The 22,984-nt window shown below is 35.7% G+C and overlaps 1 protein-coding gene across 2 annotated transcripts in view; it reads left to right on the forward strand.

The window, feature by feature from the left end:
* The window catches only part of Invadolysin (leishmanolysin-like peptidase, invadolysin), a 257,502-nt gene that overhangs the window by 56,388 nt on the left and 178,130 nt on the right, over positions 1–22,984 (forward strand). Inside the window, exon 1 of one of the 2 annotated variants that reach the window (XM_011647324.3) lies at positions 7,917–7,938. The exons of the other annotated variant lie outside the window; for it this stretch is intronic. Coding sequence (XP_011645626.2) covers positions 7,933–7,938 — 6 coding nt within the window. The 5' untranslated portion in view covers positions 7,917–7,932. Of the gene's footprint in view, positions 1–7,916; positions 7,939–22,984 lie in introns of those variants that run through there. 2 annotated transcript variants of the gene reach the window in all.

A 22,984-nucleotide genomic window follows, 5' to 3' on the forward strand; every position in this document is an offset into this window, starting at 1 on the left:
TGCGAGAATCAGTTCAATCGATATATCCTTCCAGTATTTTTCTTTTTAATTTAAAGATATTATTTCGAAGTTTTATATATACGTCTTACAAATTTAATTGAAGTATAATGTTTTATTAGACGTAATTATATTTATTTCAAACGCATCTGAGCAATTTTTAATGTGTATGTAAATTATTTTTTAAAATTTATCTCTAATAAAATAGACATTTTTTAATTTATTTTTTTTAATTTATTTCCTCATATCTTACAATTTATCATGTATTGTTTGTCGCTACGGCAGGAAGTTGTAAAACTGAGAAAATATTGAAATTATGTTCTCGTTAATAAATATGACTAAATATGAATAAAGTATTGAATATATTTAACGACGATATTGAAACGCAACTCATGCATATACATGCTCTCATTCTCTGCGTAAATACAAACAAATGCATTTCTGTAACGAAGAAGTACCTAATATTATTGCATCCATATCGAATGGTAGCGAGATTGTGAACTGATTATCTTCAAAGCTCTGCCACAGTTTTACGAAAGCTTCTATCCATATTGTAAAGTTAATTGCTTCGAGGACTTTGTGTACGGCTTTTTATGTATGTTTCGAGTTTATATTTCTCATCTTTCTATAATTGCAATACAGATTATTTATTACGAGTTCGAGATTTCATCCTCTGCTCATAAGTTTAAAAATAAAAAGGTCTATAAATAAAATTTCTGCCTTGATTGCTTTGATAGCAACGTTAAAAACCTTTTTATGTCGAGGAATTTGCTTGATATCGTTTTATTTTAAATATATTTTTTTATACGACAAAAGATAATAGATTTGAAAAGGATTTACCATGCGTGCCGCGAGTCGAAAATTGTTGTGGTAAAGCGACAAGGAAAGGAAGAATTTCTGTCAGAAGTACGCCTCGACAGTGCTCCTTCGGGATGTTTTCTCTTGTGTATATGCGACAGCGCGCTCTTCGATCGCTCGAAGGAACGCATCTCCCGGTTTGGCGGGAGTCTGTAGCTACCTGACAGTCGTCAGAGGAAAATACGTTCAGGGACCGATCAGGAAAGGGGGCGTGGAAATATCGCTGTTGATTGCGTTCGCGCCTTGGCGTTGCCACGCACGGCACGCAGGGCCCCCGCGGTATGTCAAAGCGACTGGCATCGATCGTACGACGCTCACCTTGTTACCCGTTTCATGCCTCGCGATAGCTTTGTGAGGGGAAATCCTCTTCTAACAAAATTCAATATCCACCCGGCGGCGCAATACGCTCAGGTACGGCGACAGAAGGGCGCGCAATACGAGAATCTGCGTGCGAATCTTATCGGCGGAATTCCTGACATCGCGAGGAAAATTCTTTCGCAATTGAGGCGCGCCGCCTGTTCTCGATGCAGTTCGATGAACCTTTCGCGATAGAAGCGTCGCGTTCGAATGCGAAACTATTTGTGTTACTTGGACAACGAGGACAACCGTATCGTGATTACCCATTCTTTCTCGCTCGATTTTGGCGCTCTCTAGTGTTTGGTCTTCCGTCCTCTGGCCTTCGGCTAATTAAACTGATGTTTAGCGTCGTGATATTTACCGCAGCGATGTTTGCTTGCTTTTAGACTAAGAACAATCCTCCATAGATTATAGCCTAAGTCTGTGTTCTCATTACTCTTGCGTGCTTTATTCGTTGTTTGCTTATACATAATCGCGCGCGATTCCCCGGCCCCGTGCAACGTGGGACGCGTCAAGTCTGGAGACCTTCCCTAAATGCTAATCCTAATTGCTACGCATGTAAACACTGTGGAGACTTTACTCGAGTTTAATCTCCCATCGCGAGACGAGGCTGGCCTACCTTGAGATTTCATGCCCACGCGCTGCATGTGCTGATACGAGCTTTCACTCTCACGAGCGTGTGACATCGGATGCGAACGCACGCCTCGCAAGTGTATCTCCATGTAAATATAATAATGTCCTGAAGGGAAAATATAATTATAATATGAGGGAAGACAAATTCTCATGTATCTAAAGATTCAACGTCTCATTCCAGCGATATAGGTCTTGGTTGTCCTAGCGTGACAATCTCAGTGGCATTTCTACTTTAGGACGTCTTATTTTTAGTCTTGATAAAAAGTACATTAAATCGTCTCGAAAATACTCTCTGCCATCACGAATCGGTTATAATCGTCGATTTTGAATTTCACGATTTCTCTTGCACAAATCTATGCACTTGGTATTCGCGAGCTACATTTAATTTTCCTTTTATCGAGCGAGTTCCAATATCTCTTGATATCATTTAAACGCGATCGACTTCGACTATTATCTTTTAATATTCGACTTCAGTCTCTGTGGTCTTCGATCGCACGACGTAATAAATCCGCCATTCTTCCCTCTTCTCTCTTCCGCTTTTCTTTCTCGGTATATATACAGTTCCCAGTTCTATTCGTTACATAATACAAAATTTTCCCTTCCATCTTTCGTTCCGCCAGCCGTCGCCATCGCCGTTACCGCCGCCATCTCCTTGTCGGTTCTTTTTCCGCTCTCCTAATACCGCTCAAAGCCAATATACCTTCCTACTTGCCCTCGTAATGGCCCATTTGCCAAAAAGGGCATTTCCTACGGAGCGCAGCGACGACGTGCTCTTAACACCTACCGTAATCGACTTTTCCCCGTTCCACGCTGGTGTAATTTTTCGGTAAATTTAAAATCCAACACGGCGATACATCATATTTCAAACGCCGTCGTTCTTATTGCACGCTCCCTTTACCGGGCAGCGCGCCTTTTTACCTTGTCTAGTGTAATTTCGCCACGATCTTCGGCTCGTACACGTGAATATATATTCGCCTCGAATTTATCATCGCGCGTTTTCTTACGGACGCGCCGGAGAAAACGAGGAAGAGCGAAACGGGCGCTGGATAAGGCGAGAGGAAATGTCCGACATTATCGCGACGGACGAGAGTGAAGAGGGTGGTAAAAGTGAAATTATGACTGCGCTAAGTCCGACTCGCCGCTTCTACGGCGCAACTTCCCTACGCGACCCGTTTCTATAATGTAACGATGTGATGTATGTGCTCTCTCGCGGACCGGAGGCCGGCAAAGGCCGGGGGATGAGTTATGAAGGCGGTGGGCCTGCGGACTCTTCGCGGAAGAAGCCAGAGGTGCATCCGGCGTGTTTAACATCCGAAAGAGCCTCTCGTAGTACGTACTCGACCACGTACGCCAGGTTGAAGGGATCTTTGCGCCGGTGGAATTAATCTTATCTTTTTGAGACGTGGCGTCAAATTCCACCCTTCGCTGTGGCTTTCCGGTCCTCTATTAATTTGCCGTTAATTAACATCGCGCAAAGACGGTCGTGTCTTTTTTTTTGTGATTCTTAAGCTCGGCACGAGATATGATCCTTTTAGATAGATGGAGGTTTTGAAATTTTTTAAATTTTTAAAGAAAAGGTAAATTATTTTTTATCTAATTTTTATTATGTTTTGAAATAAAATTTAATATTAAAGGAGTAAGATAATTGTAGAAGCTTAGAAAAAATTCTAACAGGAAAGTATCTCCTTCCGATTTTGATGAGTTGTTTTTAATGTTATATTCTAGATTAAAATAAAAGAAAGAATAAAAAAGAATAAAATAAAATACAATTTTTTTATACATACCCATACACGTAGACGAATAGTATGATCTAAAATATAATATTAAAAACTTATCAAAATTGGAGAGAACACTTTTCTGTGCATTTATTTATATATCCTGAAAATATACAAGCAATGATATATTGTGTGAATATTTTGAATACATCCTATGAAAATACAAGTGATATTCTGAATATATACAATAAATGATATACTATGTAAATGTTATGAATATATTCTAAAAACATAGTTGGGAAAATAACTGATATACCATGTATGAATGCTTTTACAATAAGTTTAATTTTTTATTAAGTTAAGTATATGTACGAGTTTTTGATATTGAAAAACTTATAAAAAATTTTATTAGATTATAATAGAAATTTAACAAGATTAGGAAGGGACAAAAACATGAAAAATTATACAGAAATAAAAGTCGTAATCAAATAATACAGTCGATAACAACAGTATTAGATACGAATAATGGCACGTTATTTATTTATATTTGCATATTTTTATTTTCATATTATAAATTATATTTATATTAATGAAGATTTTATTTCATTACTGTTTTTTTGTACGGGTTTCTTATAGAGAGAATATCTTGAAAAAGTGAATACATCTACTATGAAATGTCAGTTGAATGAATAATAAACGTCTCGAGTGTTTTATAATAGGAATGTGACTGAAATATTAGGAAAATGACTGTGCTATTAAACTTAATTGAAATATTTTTACCTTATTGAAATATTAATCACATTATTATGAGATTTATTGCATTATGATATGATATTATTAAACTAATAAAAACTAATGAACATAGGAATGTAAATCATTTATAGGGATAAATTTTTAAATACGTTATTTTTTATTACTATTAAAAAATTACTATTAAACATATTACATATTACTATTAAAACATTTATCTTTTTATTCTAATGCAGACCTCCCGAATTACTTTATAATTAACGTCAGAATAAATATAAATTTGAAATTATAACAAGACACGCTGATGTAATCTTGTCTCTTATTCTGTAATTCTTTTTTCAAGTTCCTCTCTATCTGTCATCCTGTGCACTCCGCCGGGATGTTTTGCTCTTATTATCAGGTCACGAGCGTGCTTTCTTCGTTGTAGAAAGCGCAAAATCGTCATGAATATTTCACGAAAGTGATGGCATAGAAATAAAGGGCGAAGTGTGGGTGGGATTTCATCTCTCGTCGCGAATATTAAAATACCGAAGAGAGGTAAATGAAAGGTTGAGTGGCGACGTTCGATGCGGAAATAAATGGCGGGATAGAGGCGTAATCGAGGATGAAAGGCCGATAAGATCAGCGTGGCTTGATGAACGCCGGTCTTGCGGGAGGGCGTATAACGCACAATGATCGCGTTATGCGGATTAATCTCGAAAGCGGTCTGACGGTATCCTCAGAAATCTCGGAAACCAACGACAAACGGGATACCGAAGCGTCGGAGCAGTGGCGATGCCACTGCTTAGACAGTCAGAACCTCTGCTTAGATAGTCTGAACATAATCCTGATTCTATTAAGATGGCGGCCCACTTGCCTCTCAAATCTCCGTTCAATCGGGCTCCGCGTATACGCTCTATTTGCTATGCAGAGTAGCTGCTAGACGTGGTGATGGATATCCTGCAGGGTGAATTTGAAAATTCAAACTCACCAGTATAATATTCGTCTTCGAGTTAAGGCTCTTTACATTATCTTTTTTTTTTTTTTTTTTTTTTAATTCTAATTAGGAGAGAAATATCGATTAATTATGAATGGATAAGAAAAGCTGAGAGAAGTGTATATGTGATAAGCTTTATTAATTGGATGATTTCAATGGAATATATTTGAGAATTGAAATTGATGACGTATCTCGTGTCGTTTGCGAAAAAAGTAGCATGCTTACGCTTTTAACTTTGAAGTAGTTTGAAGGCAATCACGCTTGAAATGACTTTTTTAAGCGCGCTGGAACATTTCCTTTGTACTTTGCCCGCCTTGTTCCACGTGCAGATTGCGCTTCTGATCGTGATCGGAGCCGAGTTCACGTGCATATACGCATGTTATCGAGCGGAATGATCTTAATTCCGTACTGTGATTCGCGATTTGGTGTGCTCGTGGTATCGGTGGCACTTCAGTAGCGTTCGCGTGAGAAACGCGAACCAACGAAACTGCTCGTCGCATTATTCACAATGATTTATCCCTAGAACGACGGCTCGCGGAGGCTACGTCGCGATTCTCCCTCTTTCTTGGCAGCTTAATTGTAAAAGTCCGCTCGAGGATTAACGATCGATACGTTTCAAGCATGGCTCGTGTTTCTGGCACGAGCCTCAAAGGGATTCCATCTCGATCTCCGTGCTTTCGATTCTTCAAACGGGGCGCATTATCCTTGGTATATCTGGAAATGCATTAAGCTACGTTCCGCGAATTGCTATAAAAATTGGTTTCTACGACCCTTGTACCTTCACCGGCATAGATTAAATCCTTTCTCCGAGAGTACCGGGATTATTTCAGCGCCAATGCACGCTATCGAATCTATCAATCGATAGCTACTTTTACAATCTCTTCCATTTTGAACGCGACGCTACTTATTTATCTTTCTTATAATTTATTGTTTACTGTCTTATTATTACTTAATGATGAATAAAAGAAATTGTTTATTCCGAATCTTATAAAAGATTCATCACTACATTATGTCAAAAATATGTTCGCGTAGATAAGAGACAAAGTGAACGGATATGTAGAAGTACTCAAGAGCGTGCTTCTATATTTTTACTTTATCTTTATTGTTATTTGGTCTTAAAATAAAGCATACTGTTATTTTTCTCCTGTTAGTGAAACTGATGAATCAGACGGAAGTGAAGTTATCATAAAAAGAGTTAAGAAAATGTTAGAGTCGAAAATAAATATTATTTATTTTAACTTATGGTTAGCGTACGTGCAAGAGAATTGATATTTTACTTCCAGTAACCTGTGAGATTTTCCATGTTCACGGTAATGCAACGCGATGTCTATAAAGTGTTGTTTTCTTAAAAGTATTTTTCAAAAAAAGTTATCTTGTGACTAGGCACTGGTTATTTACACTCTAATTTAAAAGTAATGAATAATAATGATATCGTTTAATGTTATAACTATAATTATGTTCTCAAATTTTTTTTAATTTTTAATTGTTTAAAGTTTTTATAAAATTATACTCATAAATATTTTTTCCAATTTACTAACGTAAAAAATAATTATAATTTATATCCGCGTAAGAAATCGTTTTAGACGGAAGTTACGCAGATCCCGAGAGGGGAAGAATCCGCGTGGGTCTCTCTCGGTGCCAATTTCACGGCGAGGCACTTATCCCAAATGGTAGAAAATGACGGGGAATTATTTACTATAGTAAAGCGAAGTAGCGAAAATTGGGCGCAGCCGCTCTAATTTCATGCCAGAGTAACGATCTCGAGCGCAACCATTGACTGAAAGGCAGCGCGAGTTACTAGCTCGCCTCAGCTGCCGTCTGCTTTCTCATCCCTGTATGTGCTCCATCCAACTCCTACACCCCTTCTCGAACATCGATGTAGAGTTCACAAGTTTTATAGTCAAATTTCGCTTCACACTTACATGTACGGGTGCGCTTATTTACCCCACATTACCGTGTGCTTTGAAAATCGAGCGATATACGGCGTTAATTTCTTCATATTTCGCTTTAAAATTTAAAGAATCAAGTATAGCTGAGTTTTATTAATTAAAATACAATTGAATTAGTTAGAAAATTCTATTTTTTAAATAAAAGGTAAAAAAATTGTTCATATGTAAAATGTGTTTAATTATATTCAGGGGAGAATAAGAGATTTTTTTTTATGTATATAAATAAGAATAATTATAATAGAAGAAATGAACGTACTAATATTAATCTTAAGACAAGAAAGGATAAAATGTATGTACAAAAATCTTGATCTAATTGCTTTTATTTCCTGATTTTGCAATTATATTTTGCGTGCTGACTATGTTGAAAGTTATATTGTTACTTTTACGATAATTTTTTATTTTCAGCGCATATTTTATCTTAAACATACTACATTCATAAGCAATTCTTTGTTGATATAAAACATAAATCACATGTAATTCAAGATATTTATGCATTTAAAAAATCACTTGCAAAACTTATCAGAGCGGATAGGAACTAATATTTCTTTTTGACATATTTTTTTCTTGACATATTTATTTAGTTATAAATAATCACACGAGCATATTTAATTTTGTTTCAGGTACGTTATCTTCGTAGCATTTCCCACAATGGTTGCTTTTTAATAATATTCTGGGAACACGTCCGTTGTGCCGATTGATGTCGGTATGTAATTTGACTCACACCGGTTGCTTGGTAATGTTCGATACTCAATTTCCTAATGTCCTCCATCAGTGTCTGCTTTGATATCGATCCAATTTGGAACGCTAATCACATATTGAACGATTAAATTATTGCATTAACATGGCAATGCTTTTACTGCAAAATGTTTTCATCACATTTCCGACTTCGAGATTGTATAACAATCGCGATTGATACATCATTTGAGATTCTATTTTCCGATAAGCTTGTATTTACCATTTTGATTATTGATTGCAAAACTGTAACGGTGGAAACTGAAACAAGATTGTGTTTGTCCGCAAAGATTTAATCTTTTAATATTGATTTATAATAATATGTAATAATAATTAAAAAGATTTGTATATGTAACGATTAGTTTGAGATAAATTTCCTCGTCCAATCAGGATTTAAATAACAATATATTTCTACTTCAAAACATATTTTTTCATTGAATGGAAATTTAATTTAATTTAATTAAGCATTTTCCTAGACAATTAACAAAACTTCGCAACGTAACGTGCAACTTTAATTTAATTTGGAAATTTACAGTAAAAAGCTTTTCTTTCTTTAAAGATCAACGATTTAAACGCGTGTCAGAATTAAACGGGATACCTTGTATCTTGAATAACGAGCACGCGTTTAGTCGATACTGTTTCACGATAGTATCGCTATATCAAGCTAGCGTAATATCCTTTTGTATTACGCGTAAACTGCGCTTTTGTCGATCGATCTTGTTCAGCCTCGCTGATTCTGTATCTACATATGGATTCACATATAGACTCACGACGTGTTACAATCACGCTGAGTTATCGCAATTTGCATCTCACGCACCAGCGGGATGGAAAGGGCTTCATAGAAGGAGTTCATAGAATAGTAGGGTGACTGAAAAGGAAAGCTTGCGTTCCGTTAACGAGTCTGCTCTCACTTTGATGCAACGAGAGAGAGAGAGAACGAGAGGAAGCAATCATCCTTTGTACGAACTAATCGTATGTCAGCTGTGCTAGATACTTGCCTAAATTACGGTGAAAATCTTATAAAAAATTAATAGAGAGGTTATCAGTCTATTGATTTTGAAATTTTTACTCAAAATTTATTGTAATAGTACATATATTTGGATAATATAAGTAGATAGAATGATGACCATAAAAATGTCAAATCTATGATGTAATCTAGGATGTAATACATCTTGATTACTCTACACCGAAGAATATGGAAGAGGAGCAATTATTTTGGTATTCAATGCGATAACATTGAACGTTACTTAATACGTGCAACAGAATGAAGATACGCGTCATGAGGATTGCAGAGCATGCGTTACAATTTTGTCGAATAGGAATGCGCACTAGCGAAAGCACGTGGTTTATAACAGAAATTCGTAGAATTTCCAATGAACTGCGGTTGTTTGCTGGCTATAACATTCTCTACTACACAAAATTTTATCTGTCTCGTCCATGTCGCATTCATCTACAAGCATACATAGAAGGGTGAAATATTTATACTTTTTTAACGTTTGAATTAAACGTAATTGGATGGCTTTTATGTAAAAAAGATCAAACTTCTGTTTTAAATTACAGGCATTTTGAAAATATTATAATCAGATTTAATATTTATTTTAAAACGATATTTTTATAGTTAAATATACAATAAAAAAGTCAAATGATATATTTTTTTTTTTTTATGTAATTGCGACGAAACGTCAGTGATCAATTAATAATTAAATTTGAATATGATAGCTAATCTATTTAAATTAAGATTTATATATTAAATTTTTTATATTATTTTTTATATTATTCTGACTTTAAAACAGTTTTATATTATGTTTTTCAAAAAAAATATTTATGAATCCATTTTTTAGTATTAATACAGATATTTGTAATATGCTTGTGGATATTGCTCCATATTTTTTATGTAAAAGTTCAAATATTTGTTTATGAATTCATTTGTTCCTTTATTTACAATTTTCATTGCCGGTACATTGTTAATATAACAATTTATTTTTATAAACAATTTAAATTTTCATGTGTTGACTGTAATATTAGTAATTAAAAGAATATAATAAAATTTACTGAATTGTGCTATGAATGTTTTACATGTAGTATGTTTTCATTAAATTTCGTAGTTCATGTATATAGCATTGGCGAAGTTTTCACGTTTTACTAAATAAATTTTATAAATTAATTTTATAATTTACTAAATTTTATATTTTACATTCTTCTTAGTGCTAAAGAAAAATCGATATTGTTATTGTAGAAATGGAATAATAGGAAAAATTGAGATGATTTAAATTAGAGATCCGTTCGCAGGCGCAATAAATAATGATAACTCAATAGTCGATATTAAATATATCGAGAAATAACAATGAAAATAAAAAAGTTTGAAAGTGAATAGCTGATGTTTGATGGATTTTAGATTAAATGCACTTGAAATATATTAATTGTTAATACATTATAATACAAAAATTGATTTTTTTAACTCGCATATCTCCTTTTATCTTCTCTCTACGTACAAATAAAATCATCCATAAACATTCTAGCTTCATTGATCGTTGGCCTCTAACATCGCCTGGTGTGACCGCAGGAGATCTTTAAATTTTCAACGTTTACGACGCGTCGAGTCATCTTCGCGGGCGTAAACGATCTTGGAAATACTTTCGTGTGAGATTGCAACTACCGAGAGAAAATGTTCCGTTCTACCGGACAAAATCTCTACGAGAGAGAAAAAAATCTCCCGGTGTGCTTGCAAGATCTCTGCGAAAGTTGATCGGATCGAGCGTTGTAACTGGATAAGGGTGTCGGGTGTATGCGCGGCGCTTCTGAAAACACGCGAAGACGAGAGACCTGTGGCCCTACAGTGTCTTCGCAAGTTGTGCTTTCTCGCCGGCCATTTTGCTTGATCTCCAAACAAATTTAATTAAACCGGAGACGCGCGACGCGGTGCCGCGCTCGCGGAAATTGAAATTAGACGCGCGCGAGACTCCGCGCTCTTTTCTTCTTTTTCCTCTCTTATTCCTCCTCTTGCTTTATCTCTTTTCTTGCAATTCTTTTTTTACGCCGCAAACTATACCGACCGCAAAGCATTTGTACATCATCTCGTGCTCTTTCCACTACATCGCACGGTGTTTTACGCGGTTTCATTGCTTTTGTGATCCTCCTCCGCGCGTGGATCATGCAGTTGCCGTTACTACGGTAACCTTAATTGGAAATTTCTTTATGCGTAACCCGCAAACTTTACGTGCAGTAATAACTTATGAGAGTAATCGCTTTTCAAGGTTAACATATTTATTCTTTTCTTCTCGTATCTTCTTTTCAAGAATTTATACCGCGTATATTTCTAACAACGTATTTCTTAGGTTAAAATTATTTAATTTCTATGCAAATTTTGATCTATTTTTATCGTGAGTTTCTCGGACAGAGAAACAATTAGTGTGATATGCACTTGTCTACTTTTGCTCTGATCGATATGATAATGTAAATTTTTTTAAAGAATTCTATTAGTTAATAATACGATTTATTCGTTTTTTTTTATTTTAATTTATTTTGTTATTTTATTTACTTTATATTATTGTGTATTATATGTTAACTGTATTATATGTGTATTAAGTTAAGTTATATTTCGAGGAATTGTAATACTTCGCAAATGATATAATTCTGCAAGTATTTGAATTTGTGTTTTTTATTTGCGCATTTAATTATGTAATAGGATGCTAACAGAAATTGTAAGGGTAAATAGGATCTTTATAAGCCGCTAAATTCACCATTTAATGTGAAAGGGATTAAGGATTACTCAGTATCAGTTATATCTACATTACCGTTGATTACAATGGCCAGACAACGGAAACAAACGCGATTATTGAAAGATTTACAAGCAACGATTAGCAAGAAAAGCTGTATTTAAATCTCACTTTTCGTTATCGCGGTTTATATATAGATACATTTTCCAGTTGCTTAGATGCGCTTTATTGCACATTAATAAATCAAACGGACATTAGCCGCAATACTACTGATACAGTTTATCAATAAACTACGTGAAAGATCTCAAGCGAAATTCCCCTGGCGCAAATTGCTCGCGCGGACGAGCTTGCATTTGGAAGACGATGCATTTGCCTTCAACTCGGAACGCAGGAAGCAGGCTAAATCTCAATCGAAATCTCAAACAACGTCGTTTGCAGAGCGGTGAGCCGCGACGAAGGCATTACCTACATCAAATGCAATTCGCCTTGGAAAGGCTCGGCGCGCACCGGAGTTGTACCGATCGCGCGAGGATAGAAGAGGATCGGCTGCGAGTTGAAACCGTTTGAGAGGCCCTTTAATTACAACAGAGGAAATTCCAGAAACTTTGGGGGTGTTCGGGATGCTCCACAAAATGTTGCGACACGCGGAGGGAACCATAAATACCGGCAGGGACGACTACGATGCGGTGGCGTATCGTGATGACGCTCTTCCGATGGCCGATCTCTTAACCCCCTCGGAAGAACTTCCCGTAGAAGACTCTCCAAAGTGGCAAATAGATCCGTGAGTTTGCAATGATCCCGCGGATTAACTTCCCGCTCTCCTTGCCGTATCGGGCGAGCCGCGGGGCATTCTGTGTTTCATTTCGCCGAGTTTCAAATATAACCGAAGTTTACGATCATTTCGATTGACGTGGCTCGTAACCTCGTCTGATTCTATCTCGCGAATCCTCAGCGAAGCTTATTTGAGCCGCGAATTGGCCGCTTCCGTTTAATACGATAAATCGTCGAACTTTTATTTCCGCAATTTACCCGCGGACATATCGCGTGGCTTTTGACGAAACGTCAGGATATCGATCTAGTTCACAGCTTGCCTTTGTCATAAAACGAGTTCTATATTTGTTTCCTAGCGAGGATTTCTTATCGTCATCTTTTGTGCAGGTAGAGGTAGCAAACATATCAGGCGAAATCGTTGTGATTGCATCACTTTCAAAATTTCATTTTATTTTATATATTTTATAAATTGAAGTAAAGCTTTAAATCTAATAAAAAAACTTGAAAGATATGCTCGTAGGTGATATTGTTTTATTTGAATATATTTGTGAAGGAGAATAATTTTGTTTAATTATTTATGCACATTTTAGAAATGCTAATATATCTTCCGTTATACATTTACATCTTGATACTTATTAATTAACTGTGAAAAAATTATTTTGTATTGTAGATTAAAAAAGATTACGCATAAACAGAAAGTGACAAAAGATAAATGAGGAGAGTGAACTTGTCATGATAGAAACAGCTGTAGTCATTTCACTTAGTTTTGATGAGTCTATAGACATTCTGTATTATTTCCACAGCACATTGTACTAGAATAGATCGATAGGCTACACGTCAAGTACGTTTATTTGACAGACTGCTGCACATTTCTACTGCAATTCCAGTCTTATTTATAGGCAGTTTAATTATGAATAACGGGATGTGTATTTTTAAGGCATAAGGTTTTATGACTTGAGTTTATATGCAGAAATGCAGAATTATGCAAAACTATGCAGAAATTTAAAAGAATTAATACAAACACACACACACACACACACACACACACACTTTTCATTTAAATATATATTTAAACATATATTTAAATATATATTTATTATATATTTAAACATAATTAAAAAGTAATAGAAAACGAGTGTGCTATATATTTTCATCTTACGCAAAATTTATGAAATAGGCTCGTGACATTTAAATGGCAAAGTTAGAGAAATGGCTTTATTTAAATTTTAGTCGCGTAAGCGATTTAGTCACGACGAGCTGACGTAAATAAGAAAAATGCTTAGCTTTTGTTACGGTAAAAAAAAAAAAAAAGTTGTACGCGAGTGACCGTGAGAAAAATAAATAGCGAATCCTTTATGTCATAATTCAATCTCGAGAGAGCCGGATGATTAAAAACGTAAAATGCAGTCGTGGCGCAGAGGTGCAACGAAGGTGACGTTTTGTATAAACGCGGAGCCAGTTGGTTGGGCATCTCGATGGGTTAAAATTTAGTACCTTGGTGAACGAGCGGAATAGATCGATGCTGTCGAGTTGGCTTTATTAAGTCCTTGCGCAGCTTCATCCTACGGGCGCGGTGCAAAAACCTTCGCGTTCACCACGGGAGAGGTGAGGAGGTAGGCCGATTGTTAATCGATCGATAGGATCATGTGTGGTGTACTTGCGTGACGACTCGATAATTAATTGGCCCCGAGTACATACACACTCTGATCGCGCGAGCATTTTTGCGATCGTCGTCGTAACGCGGCGTACCGCCGGCGGTGTAACCGGCGGCGTCATTTTATGTAACCATCGCGGGTGATTCATCGTAACGTTCGACTTCCGCGCGAAATGGATATTTCGACGACAAGGAATAATTCATTAAAAGCGTAACTGATGGCCAGCGTCGATGCGCTCTATAGTAACGGTAACGAGCGAGCGTGCAATTTGTTTCACCGGAATATACAACGGCGATGGGATTACACCTAGTCTCGCGGTGCAGAAAAAGCACGTTTCTGCGAGGTCGAAAAAGGAGTCAAAAGAGAATTTCCCTCCAGAAATTGTAGCGCGTTACGCGTGTCATGAACGCAACATGCGTAATTACTAAACAGAAAATCCGTCTCTCTCTCCGTTTCTGTCATTCTTGGAGAGGTATGGAAATTTCGTTACCGTTCCCGCGCGATAATTTTCATACGTATGTTAGGCAAAATGTTCACGCGTTAATTTATAAATGTTAATTCGTAACACGAGCGAAATAATGTTTCGTAATATCTGCATATCTGATATCTCGTAGAGTATATCGAATGCCCACATTTTTCATGTCGTAATGATAAATCGCGCGAGCTTAAATCATTGCGATAACAAGCTCTGTTTAAGCATATATATCGTCCTATGCTGCGCACGCGTTCGTGAAATTTTTCTGTCGCCGTCGCGAGATACATTGCGGACATAACGTGTCACGACGAAGTTACGTGAGCGTAAAAATCTTTCGCGTTGGCGAGATTGCGATTCTGCCGTCGGAAAAGTGTTCCTCCGTCAAAGAATATATTGTATTTAAAATCCATCTCTGATAATTTTGCCATTTTTCCATTTCTTATCTTGAGCTGAAGAAGCGAAAAATATCAGGCGCCAGTTCAGTTTGTCCGGCACTCGATAGTCGGACATCGGATTGTTACTTTCTTATCATTATCCTCGGGCATGTGATAGTTGTCTGCCGACTCAACTTCGTTCTTCTCGCTATTTGAGGTGGCTATTTGTGTTGTTCACTTCGCACACAATACGATGCGGTGGCTCTTTCTCTGTTAGTTTGAAATTCAGAGTAATATTCGCTCGTTTTACCTTCTATGGCGAAGTAAAGTTTGAATATCGACGGCAAAGTAACGTTGAGCAGCTCCGTGATTATTATATATGCTTCTTATGTTATGATATGTTTAATACATACATACAGAATATTCACATTTATTACACATCCTTTTTAACTGTCGTAAGATTAAATTACATGTGTTTGCGTCAAAATAATGAAATAAAATTGAAATTATTTGGTGCCAATAAAATTAATCGGTAAACAAATTTTGTAAATGTTGTTATTCCGTGAATAAATAAAAGACAATGTGCCTTTTCTCTAGATGTCAAATAAGGCTTATAATATCCATATACTATGGAACTTGTCGTTAGATGTATCTTCTTCTACACAACTTTGCTCTTAGCGCTTAACATTATTAAACTCGATGTACGCGCCTTCAGATAACTCCATAGTATCCGCGGATAAAAGGAAATGCTATTGATCGAGAAACGCTCTATATAGATATAGATAGCGTTTGGCATGACTATACACATGCGTGGCAGAGATAGCTTTGAAGGAAAAGAAAAATATTATCAGGACGGTGTCGCTATTGAGAGCAAAGAGCAGCTTGCTGTTTTGTTTTTAAGTAGCACTTACGGTGAAATGGAGTCGGATAGAATTCAATTTGACGCGTCAAACGGTTTGAAGTGGAAAATCAACGTCTTTCATTTGAAATTGCTAGTCTTTCATTTGAAATTGTATTACGTTATATTTCATCTGATTTTATTTTATCTTTATAGGAAAATGAAGAGAAATAATGTTCTTACGAGTGATTTAATAATTAAGATATGGAAATTTTTATTGTGGCACGAAGTTTTGCTTCAATTATTCGAGATTCATTGTTTTCTGGAAAACATAGCAAAAGATAGGATTTTATTTAGATTAAGCGGTAACACAAGCAAAAATAATTAGGTATAAACCAATTTAATATGTCTATTAGAAATTAATATGTCCAATTAGAAAAACTTATCGTAAAACCTCAAGTTATTTTTGAAAGTATTACATTTCTTTTATATAATATCATGAAAGAATTTTTTTCTTGTTTGTGAAAAAGTTAAATTAAGTGTAATTAATTTTTCACAAACAAGAAGAAAATTCTTTCATGATATTATATAAAAGAAATGTAATACTTTCAAAAATAACTTAAGGTTTTATGAGGTTATAACTTAAGTTTTTCTGATAGACATATTAATTTCTACGATATCTTAAAACGAACTATTGCCAGATAAATGCGTGCACGATGCAACTACTATGTAATCCTAATTCAGATTTACTCCTGGTCAATGTACCAGTTAACATCGTTCGATCAATACGACGGTATTCAATGCTCAATGCTAATTATAATTGGTTTCAATTCGCCTCAGGCGTGACATTGAATCGATGCCGAAAACACAAGTATTCCCAGTGCTGCAACACTATTCGTCAACAGATAATAGTATTGGAAAGATGAGGGTTAGATGAATACACCGAAATACGCATGGGATAGACGCAAAAAGGTTTGGGCCTAATGGCTTCTGCATTTTTAATACTCTCCCATTTCTTTTAATATTTATACAACTTGTCGCAAGATATATTTTTTTTAGGCACCAAATGGTAAACAGATGGTAATGTTATTTTTACTAACTTTCAGGTAGTATATATTAAATATTCCTTGCGTTATGTATTAAGTTATATTATAATCCTGCAAATTGGATATTTCGACTAATAGTGGGCTTAATGAATATTTCTGATATATTGTCATAATACATGAACTATTATATACGTTTACATGATGATAATGAGCTTAGTTTAAGCTATACAATTATAATGAAATTTCTGAATATATGATATTGCCATATAATGCGTACATCATATATTTTTAAATTACTTTCTTATCACATGCACACGAAATCTATCAGGCAACGGAAACATGCAACCAAAATTTTTATCGCGATAAGATGCGCGAATTTTCTTCTCATTTTGGGATGTAAGTTTCGTGCTAATCTAGATAGCATCGACGGATTTACACGATGTTTATGCACACTGCTAGACTTGAACGATGCGTCTGAAAATGTTTACAGGAGGAGGAAAAGTTCTTGTTCAAAAGTTCTTGTTACAGATCTTATATTATAAATTATCAATTGGTTGTTAATCCCATGTTGAACGCTATGAGGGAACACGTATTAATTTCTAAAACATTACAAAATTTGACACGAAATTGAAAGCTTTGGGAACCTCTGGTGTCGATAATCGAAGCAAACCACGTAGAAACGTAGTTGCGTCGGGGTTTATGAGATAAACCTTGTTTTCTTGTATCTTCGTGAAAATGAGGTTGAAGACATCGATCGAACGGAAGCAGGTGTTCCAGCAAGATTAGAATTGATCACATGGCTATGTGCATTTAAGTCTATTTGCTAGAAGAATAGATTATGCGTATTCACTATATAATTGTATCATCAGATTGCATTATTGGTCTAATAAATATTAAAAGAATTGTAATAATTCTAAAAAATAACTTAAAATTTTTTTAAGAATTGATATTTACGTTATTATTAATGCAATAAAATTACATTGTAATAGGTAGTTTTTTTATATTATCACGCAAAATTACTGCCAAGTGCTTATTATTTATATTTTTTAACATATCAAGAAATTTTGATATGTTACCAAATGTTGTTCGAAGATAAAATTTTACATTTATCGAGATTATACAAAGATATTTTAACTGTTACTTTTCTTTATCTCGATCTCTCGCGTTATTGGAATATATGAAGTTTGCTTTCGTATTCGATGCTAACAGTTTCTGCTATAGGAGCAGATTGTAATTTCAAACAGTTGGCTTTGAAAACGCTCATTGCCGAAGTACGATACGTGACATCGTGGTCTTGCTGGTGTACGCTAGTGATATCTTTCGCACGAACACGCGTTTGCGACGCACGAACTTTGCATGGTACGTCATAAGGCGCCTAGCTACCATAGCGGTGCTCTAGGTATGGAACGGGAATCGAAGGAAATTAGTTCGAAGTTCCACTTTCCAAACGGGGAATCAGGCTATCCCGCAGCGACGCTCGTAAAGCGTGAAACGAAGTTTCTTACGATGGCGATGGGATAAAAGACTTCGGGAAAGCGATACAGGGGCACGGCGTATTGCACGGCTGGCAATATATATATAGCAATGTGGATAGAAGTAGACTGTTCTTGGCGAAAGTTTTTCTCAATCAGCCGCGATACTTTCATCTGTCGGTGCTATTCCGTGCGGCTTACGATCCCTAGAGACAATTAAGTCGTTTCCATGTGATTTATTTCTATTATTCTTCTCGTATAGAAACATACGATAAAATAATACGCGCGTAAATTATAAAAATATACACACACACACAAAGTAATTTAATGAAATTCCACTTTTTAAAATTAGATTTTATATTTAATTGATTAAATCTTTTCTAAAATAAATAAAATTATGGTACAATGATTTATGTATTTGTTTAGAGATTCTCATGACCTTCTACAATCGATATTAACGTTAATATTACTTGTGGCTAGTGAATTAACCGAAGATATTCGTGCAAGAGAAGTGATATAGGCGATCTGATGAATAGATGACTTAACTGGATGACCTATACTGAGGATCATCAAGTTGAACCATGTTCGGCAGATCGCGGGCATTCTCCCCTGAATATCGTGTCGCACTATTCCGGATGCCCAGGATGCACACACCAATTAGCGAGATAATCTCGTTGTTTAGATCGATTACATAGCCGCCAGTGGATCTAAGTGTTTCGTCAGACGAATCGGTGATTAATTTTGGCTAAACAGAAATCTGCAAATGCATCACTGTCGGCATCGTCTAACCAGAGTGTAATTTCTTTATTACGAGTGCATTTATAGGAGTAGTAATTTACTCATCTTTGTTAATGCGAATTTTAAACATATATATTATTGAAATATTTGTCGTAATTATACATTACAATAATTAGGACGTTTTTGATAATTTCATTAAAATTTATATTAGCTCGTGACGATAATAGAGTTAATTACCTTTATCTTTCGCAGAGATTAAATTTTCGATGGGGTTCCTAAAAAACTCGAATTTTTTTATGAAATTTATTCGAATTTCGCTAATATTTTTTATGACTCGACACATATTTCATAACTTGGTAGTATTCTTTTATCTTTTTTCCTTTTTCATTATTTGTTAATTTAAACTCTGCTTCGATTTTTTTCTCGAAATCTCAATGGAAAATAGGATCATTTATTTATTTATTTGATGGTGGATAAAATCTGGTGTTCTCTTTTTTATTTATCATAATAGCGATACTGTAATAGTGCGCTTACAAGATAGTAAGGTAGACACGATACAAATGTGTTACTGTTTAATAAAGGAAAATGCACTTTACCGAGCACACAAGATTTTCATAACAGCTTATCGCAGAAAATCAGAACACAGAGTTTATAGTGCTATATAATATAATGCGTATAAGCTGATTTTAGACAACAAACTCGGATACTTATTAAAAAATATAACGGAAGCGACATACAATAAAGGTGGTATTCATTAACTTCGTTTGGTTTCAAATCTGTTTTTAAGATATTACGTGTGTGCTACGTCATTGTTTCTAAATAAAAAAATATAATCAATATGTGGGCTTTTAATATTAATTTCTTTTATCGTTATAAAGCGCGGAATATAAAAGAAAGAGTGTCCTCTTCGTTCAAGCGCGATAGTTCAAGCCACCAATATTGGCACTATCGCGCGCTGGTTTTATATACAGCTGCATCACGACTATTTTAATCTGAGGAGAGAAAATTCTCGGCTACGTGCGGAAGCATTACGTTATCTCGAAGCGGCAGCGCGACCGTTTCGGTGTAAGCCGCGTTGCATAGAGTGCTACATGCAGATGCGACTAAGAGTGGGTAGGTGGGTATTTCGTGGGTTCTCCGTGATATAACGCGTGAATTGTCGTTCGCGCGAATCCGATTTATCGTAGCAGAAGCAACGTCGGTGGTTGCCGCACAGGCGCGCTTTCGAGCGGCGCGGCCCCGTTGATTAATACGATTCTCGCCAAGAGTCATAGGAGGTGCATCAATCACGGATACGTCGAAACGGTCGCTCCTAGTGAAGAAATATGCGGCTGCGCTATCATTCGCGCACGGGTATGTCCGAGGGTGAACGCGTACCCGTGTGTGCGCGGGATGTCTTTGAATGATAATCACGAACAAGAGCCTTGCGATTGCGGTAGCGTAGATGCGGTCAGCAAATGAAAAAATTCTCGGCATCTCTAGAATGCGTCCGCGTGCGTCGGGTTATGCCTCTTATTTTGCTCTTTTCCGCTCGAACTTTCTAGTGAATTACCGGTGATTTCTTTCGGCGACTGATACTTGGCGAGTATCCCGGGTATATACGGGCGTGCGCATTTACGTTCGTGCGTTTCATGCATATGCAGAGGCACATGCATACATGCATCTATGAATGAAGGATAGATATTCACGCATCCCGCGACGACAACGGCACTGATGACGATGGGCCATCTACCACGCGCGGAAATATCACGGGGATAATTCAATCGAAATAAAATAATCGTGAAATTATATAATCAATTGCCTCGTTGTTACACCTCGTTTTTTTTTTATCATGATTTTTTATCATGATTTTTTTTATCATGACGGTTATTATTCGATTGTACTCGAGTTTCCCAGTGTTGCATAGTTTTTTGTGAAAATTCCATTTTTGAAAAAAAAAAAAAATGTTACAGGTGTTATTGAAGCAGTCATCTTTTCCTCCGTGCGCATACATGTATTTGTAAGAAACGAGTGTACTTACTCACGATTAGTAACGTGAATGAAAAATATGGTCTGTCGGTATAAATCCAAACGACGATAATTGTTCTTTACAGTTAACAACGAATACATATATCTTCTCTTCTCACGCGCGTTTTTGTTCTAATGGTTACATTACTATATATAACTAGAATGCGTATGGGAAGAGGAACATAGAACAAATGGATGTGTGTCTTTTTTCTTTTTCTAAACGAACCACTCGTTAATGAACGATATTTGAAAATTTATAACTTAAATCTTAATTAGCCTAAATAACGTATTTACATTTTATTATTTTCAAAATAATAAAAAGAATAAAAATATATATCAAATGAAAAGTAAAAAATATATGTCAAATGGATCAATTTTTACATATTGATGCGCTGATTAAAGATTAATAGGATTTTAAACATTTTGAAAAATTATTATTTGCAAAAAGGAATTCTATAGATCGATAGCGTTCATAATGATAAAAAAAATTTTATAAATATATATTTGGATAAAGATTGTAAGGTGAAAATATTATTTATACAACTTTGTATCTGTATTTTCAGTGCTTGCAAATTATCTGATTACTAGGTTAAATTTATATATATATATATATATATATATATATATATATATATATATATATATATAATTTAATTAGTATAGAGTCGAATTTTTTGAATAAACACTCCATGTGTCGGTTTCACCGCCATTATAACAAAGATTCAGATAAGATAGTACCAATGACCGATAAAATAAGCGACCATACATGGATTGGATTGCTTTCGCGCACGCTCGGTTTAGCGCGCCAATGCAGCTACTAAAAGACTCCATTTTTCACTTTTATTACATACATACGTTCGAGAAACATCGTCAAGTATCGTGAACGTGTGTTCGCTGTTATTCCTAGACGATATTCCCGGCACGTGAAGAAACGGCGGAGTGCCTTATTTTTACGCCTGCGGTTCTACGTGCGCCCGGCCCGACGTTGAGTCTTACCACTCAGCCAGTCGAATCCGTCTGCTCGCTCGGTACATATCTTGGGCGACAATAAAAATGGGCAAGGTTGTTGAAGTGCAGCCGGGTTCACCTGTATTGGAGAGCCGCGACATTAAGAATGTAATAGTAAAAGCGAGGCATTGCTTCACGTAGGTTATTACGGCTCCGGTAAGGCACGTATAAAATGTGCCACCTGATGACAGTAAGGTGGAAATATATAGTCTCTCCCAGCCGACTACTGATAACGGATGATATATTTTTGATACTGATCAGTGATTGCTACGACAGGAATCACGTAGGGGAAATATCAGAATGCATAAATCTAGCAAAGCACGGCAAGAAGGATTTTACGCGAAAATATTGCTTTTGAGATATGTCCACATTCGTGTTACGCCGAAGATCGATGACTTTGATATATTTTCAAGTCGCGTATGGCAAGAAGCAATTCTTCTTGGCTTAATAGCATCGTTTATACACGACAAAAATCGTTCGCTGTTTTACCTTTGAAAAGAATTTATAAGATAAGTGCGCAATAAATTGTTACACTTTCATATAAAATTATAGTTCTATTCTTACGTACAGAGATGCAATGAGAGAAAATTTATAGTAGCATTAATCTCGATAATAATTATGTAATAACCGTATATCTCAATTTAGTTTTTCATGAAGAATATCATCGTCATTTCGCTTTATGAAATTTGTATCTTTTTATATATTCTCTTCTGTATTTTATGCATGAGAGCAGTTTATATCTGTCTTGTAGGTGGCATTCTAATTAATGTAATGGAGCCTTTGATGCATCCATTACCAGATTAGTTACTCATGATACTTCTTAAGAGCTGCGTTAGATCTGAAAAGAGCAATAAGCCTGACATTTCTTGCAGCATTTTAATATTTAAGTATACAGAAGGGAAATTATTACAATAGCT

The sequence above is a fragment of the Pogonomyrmex barbatus genome, unplaced genomic scaffold (assembly GCF_055798465.1).
Source record: "Pogonomyrmex barbatus isolate J1 unplaced genomic scaffold, ASM5579846v1 scaffold1, whole genome shotgun sequence".
NCBI classification, from domain to species: Eukaryota; Metazoa; Arthropoda; class Insecta; order Hymenoptera; family Formicidae; genus Pogonomyrmex; species Pogonomyrmex barbatus.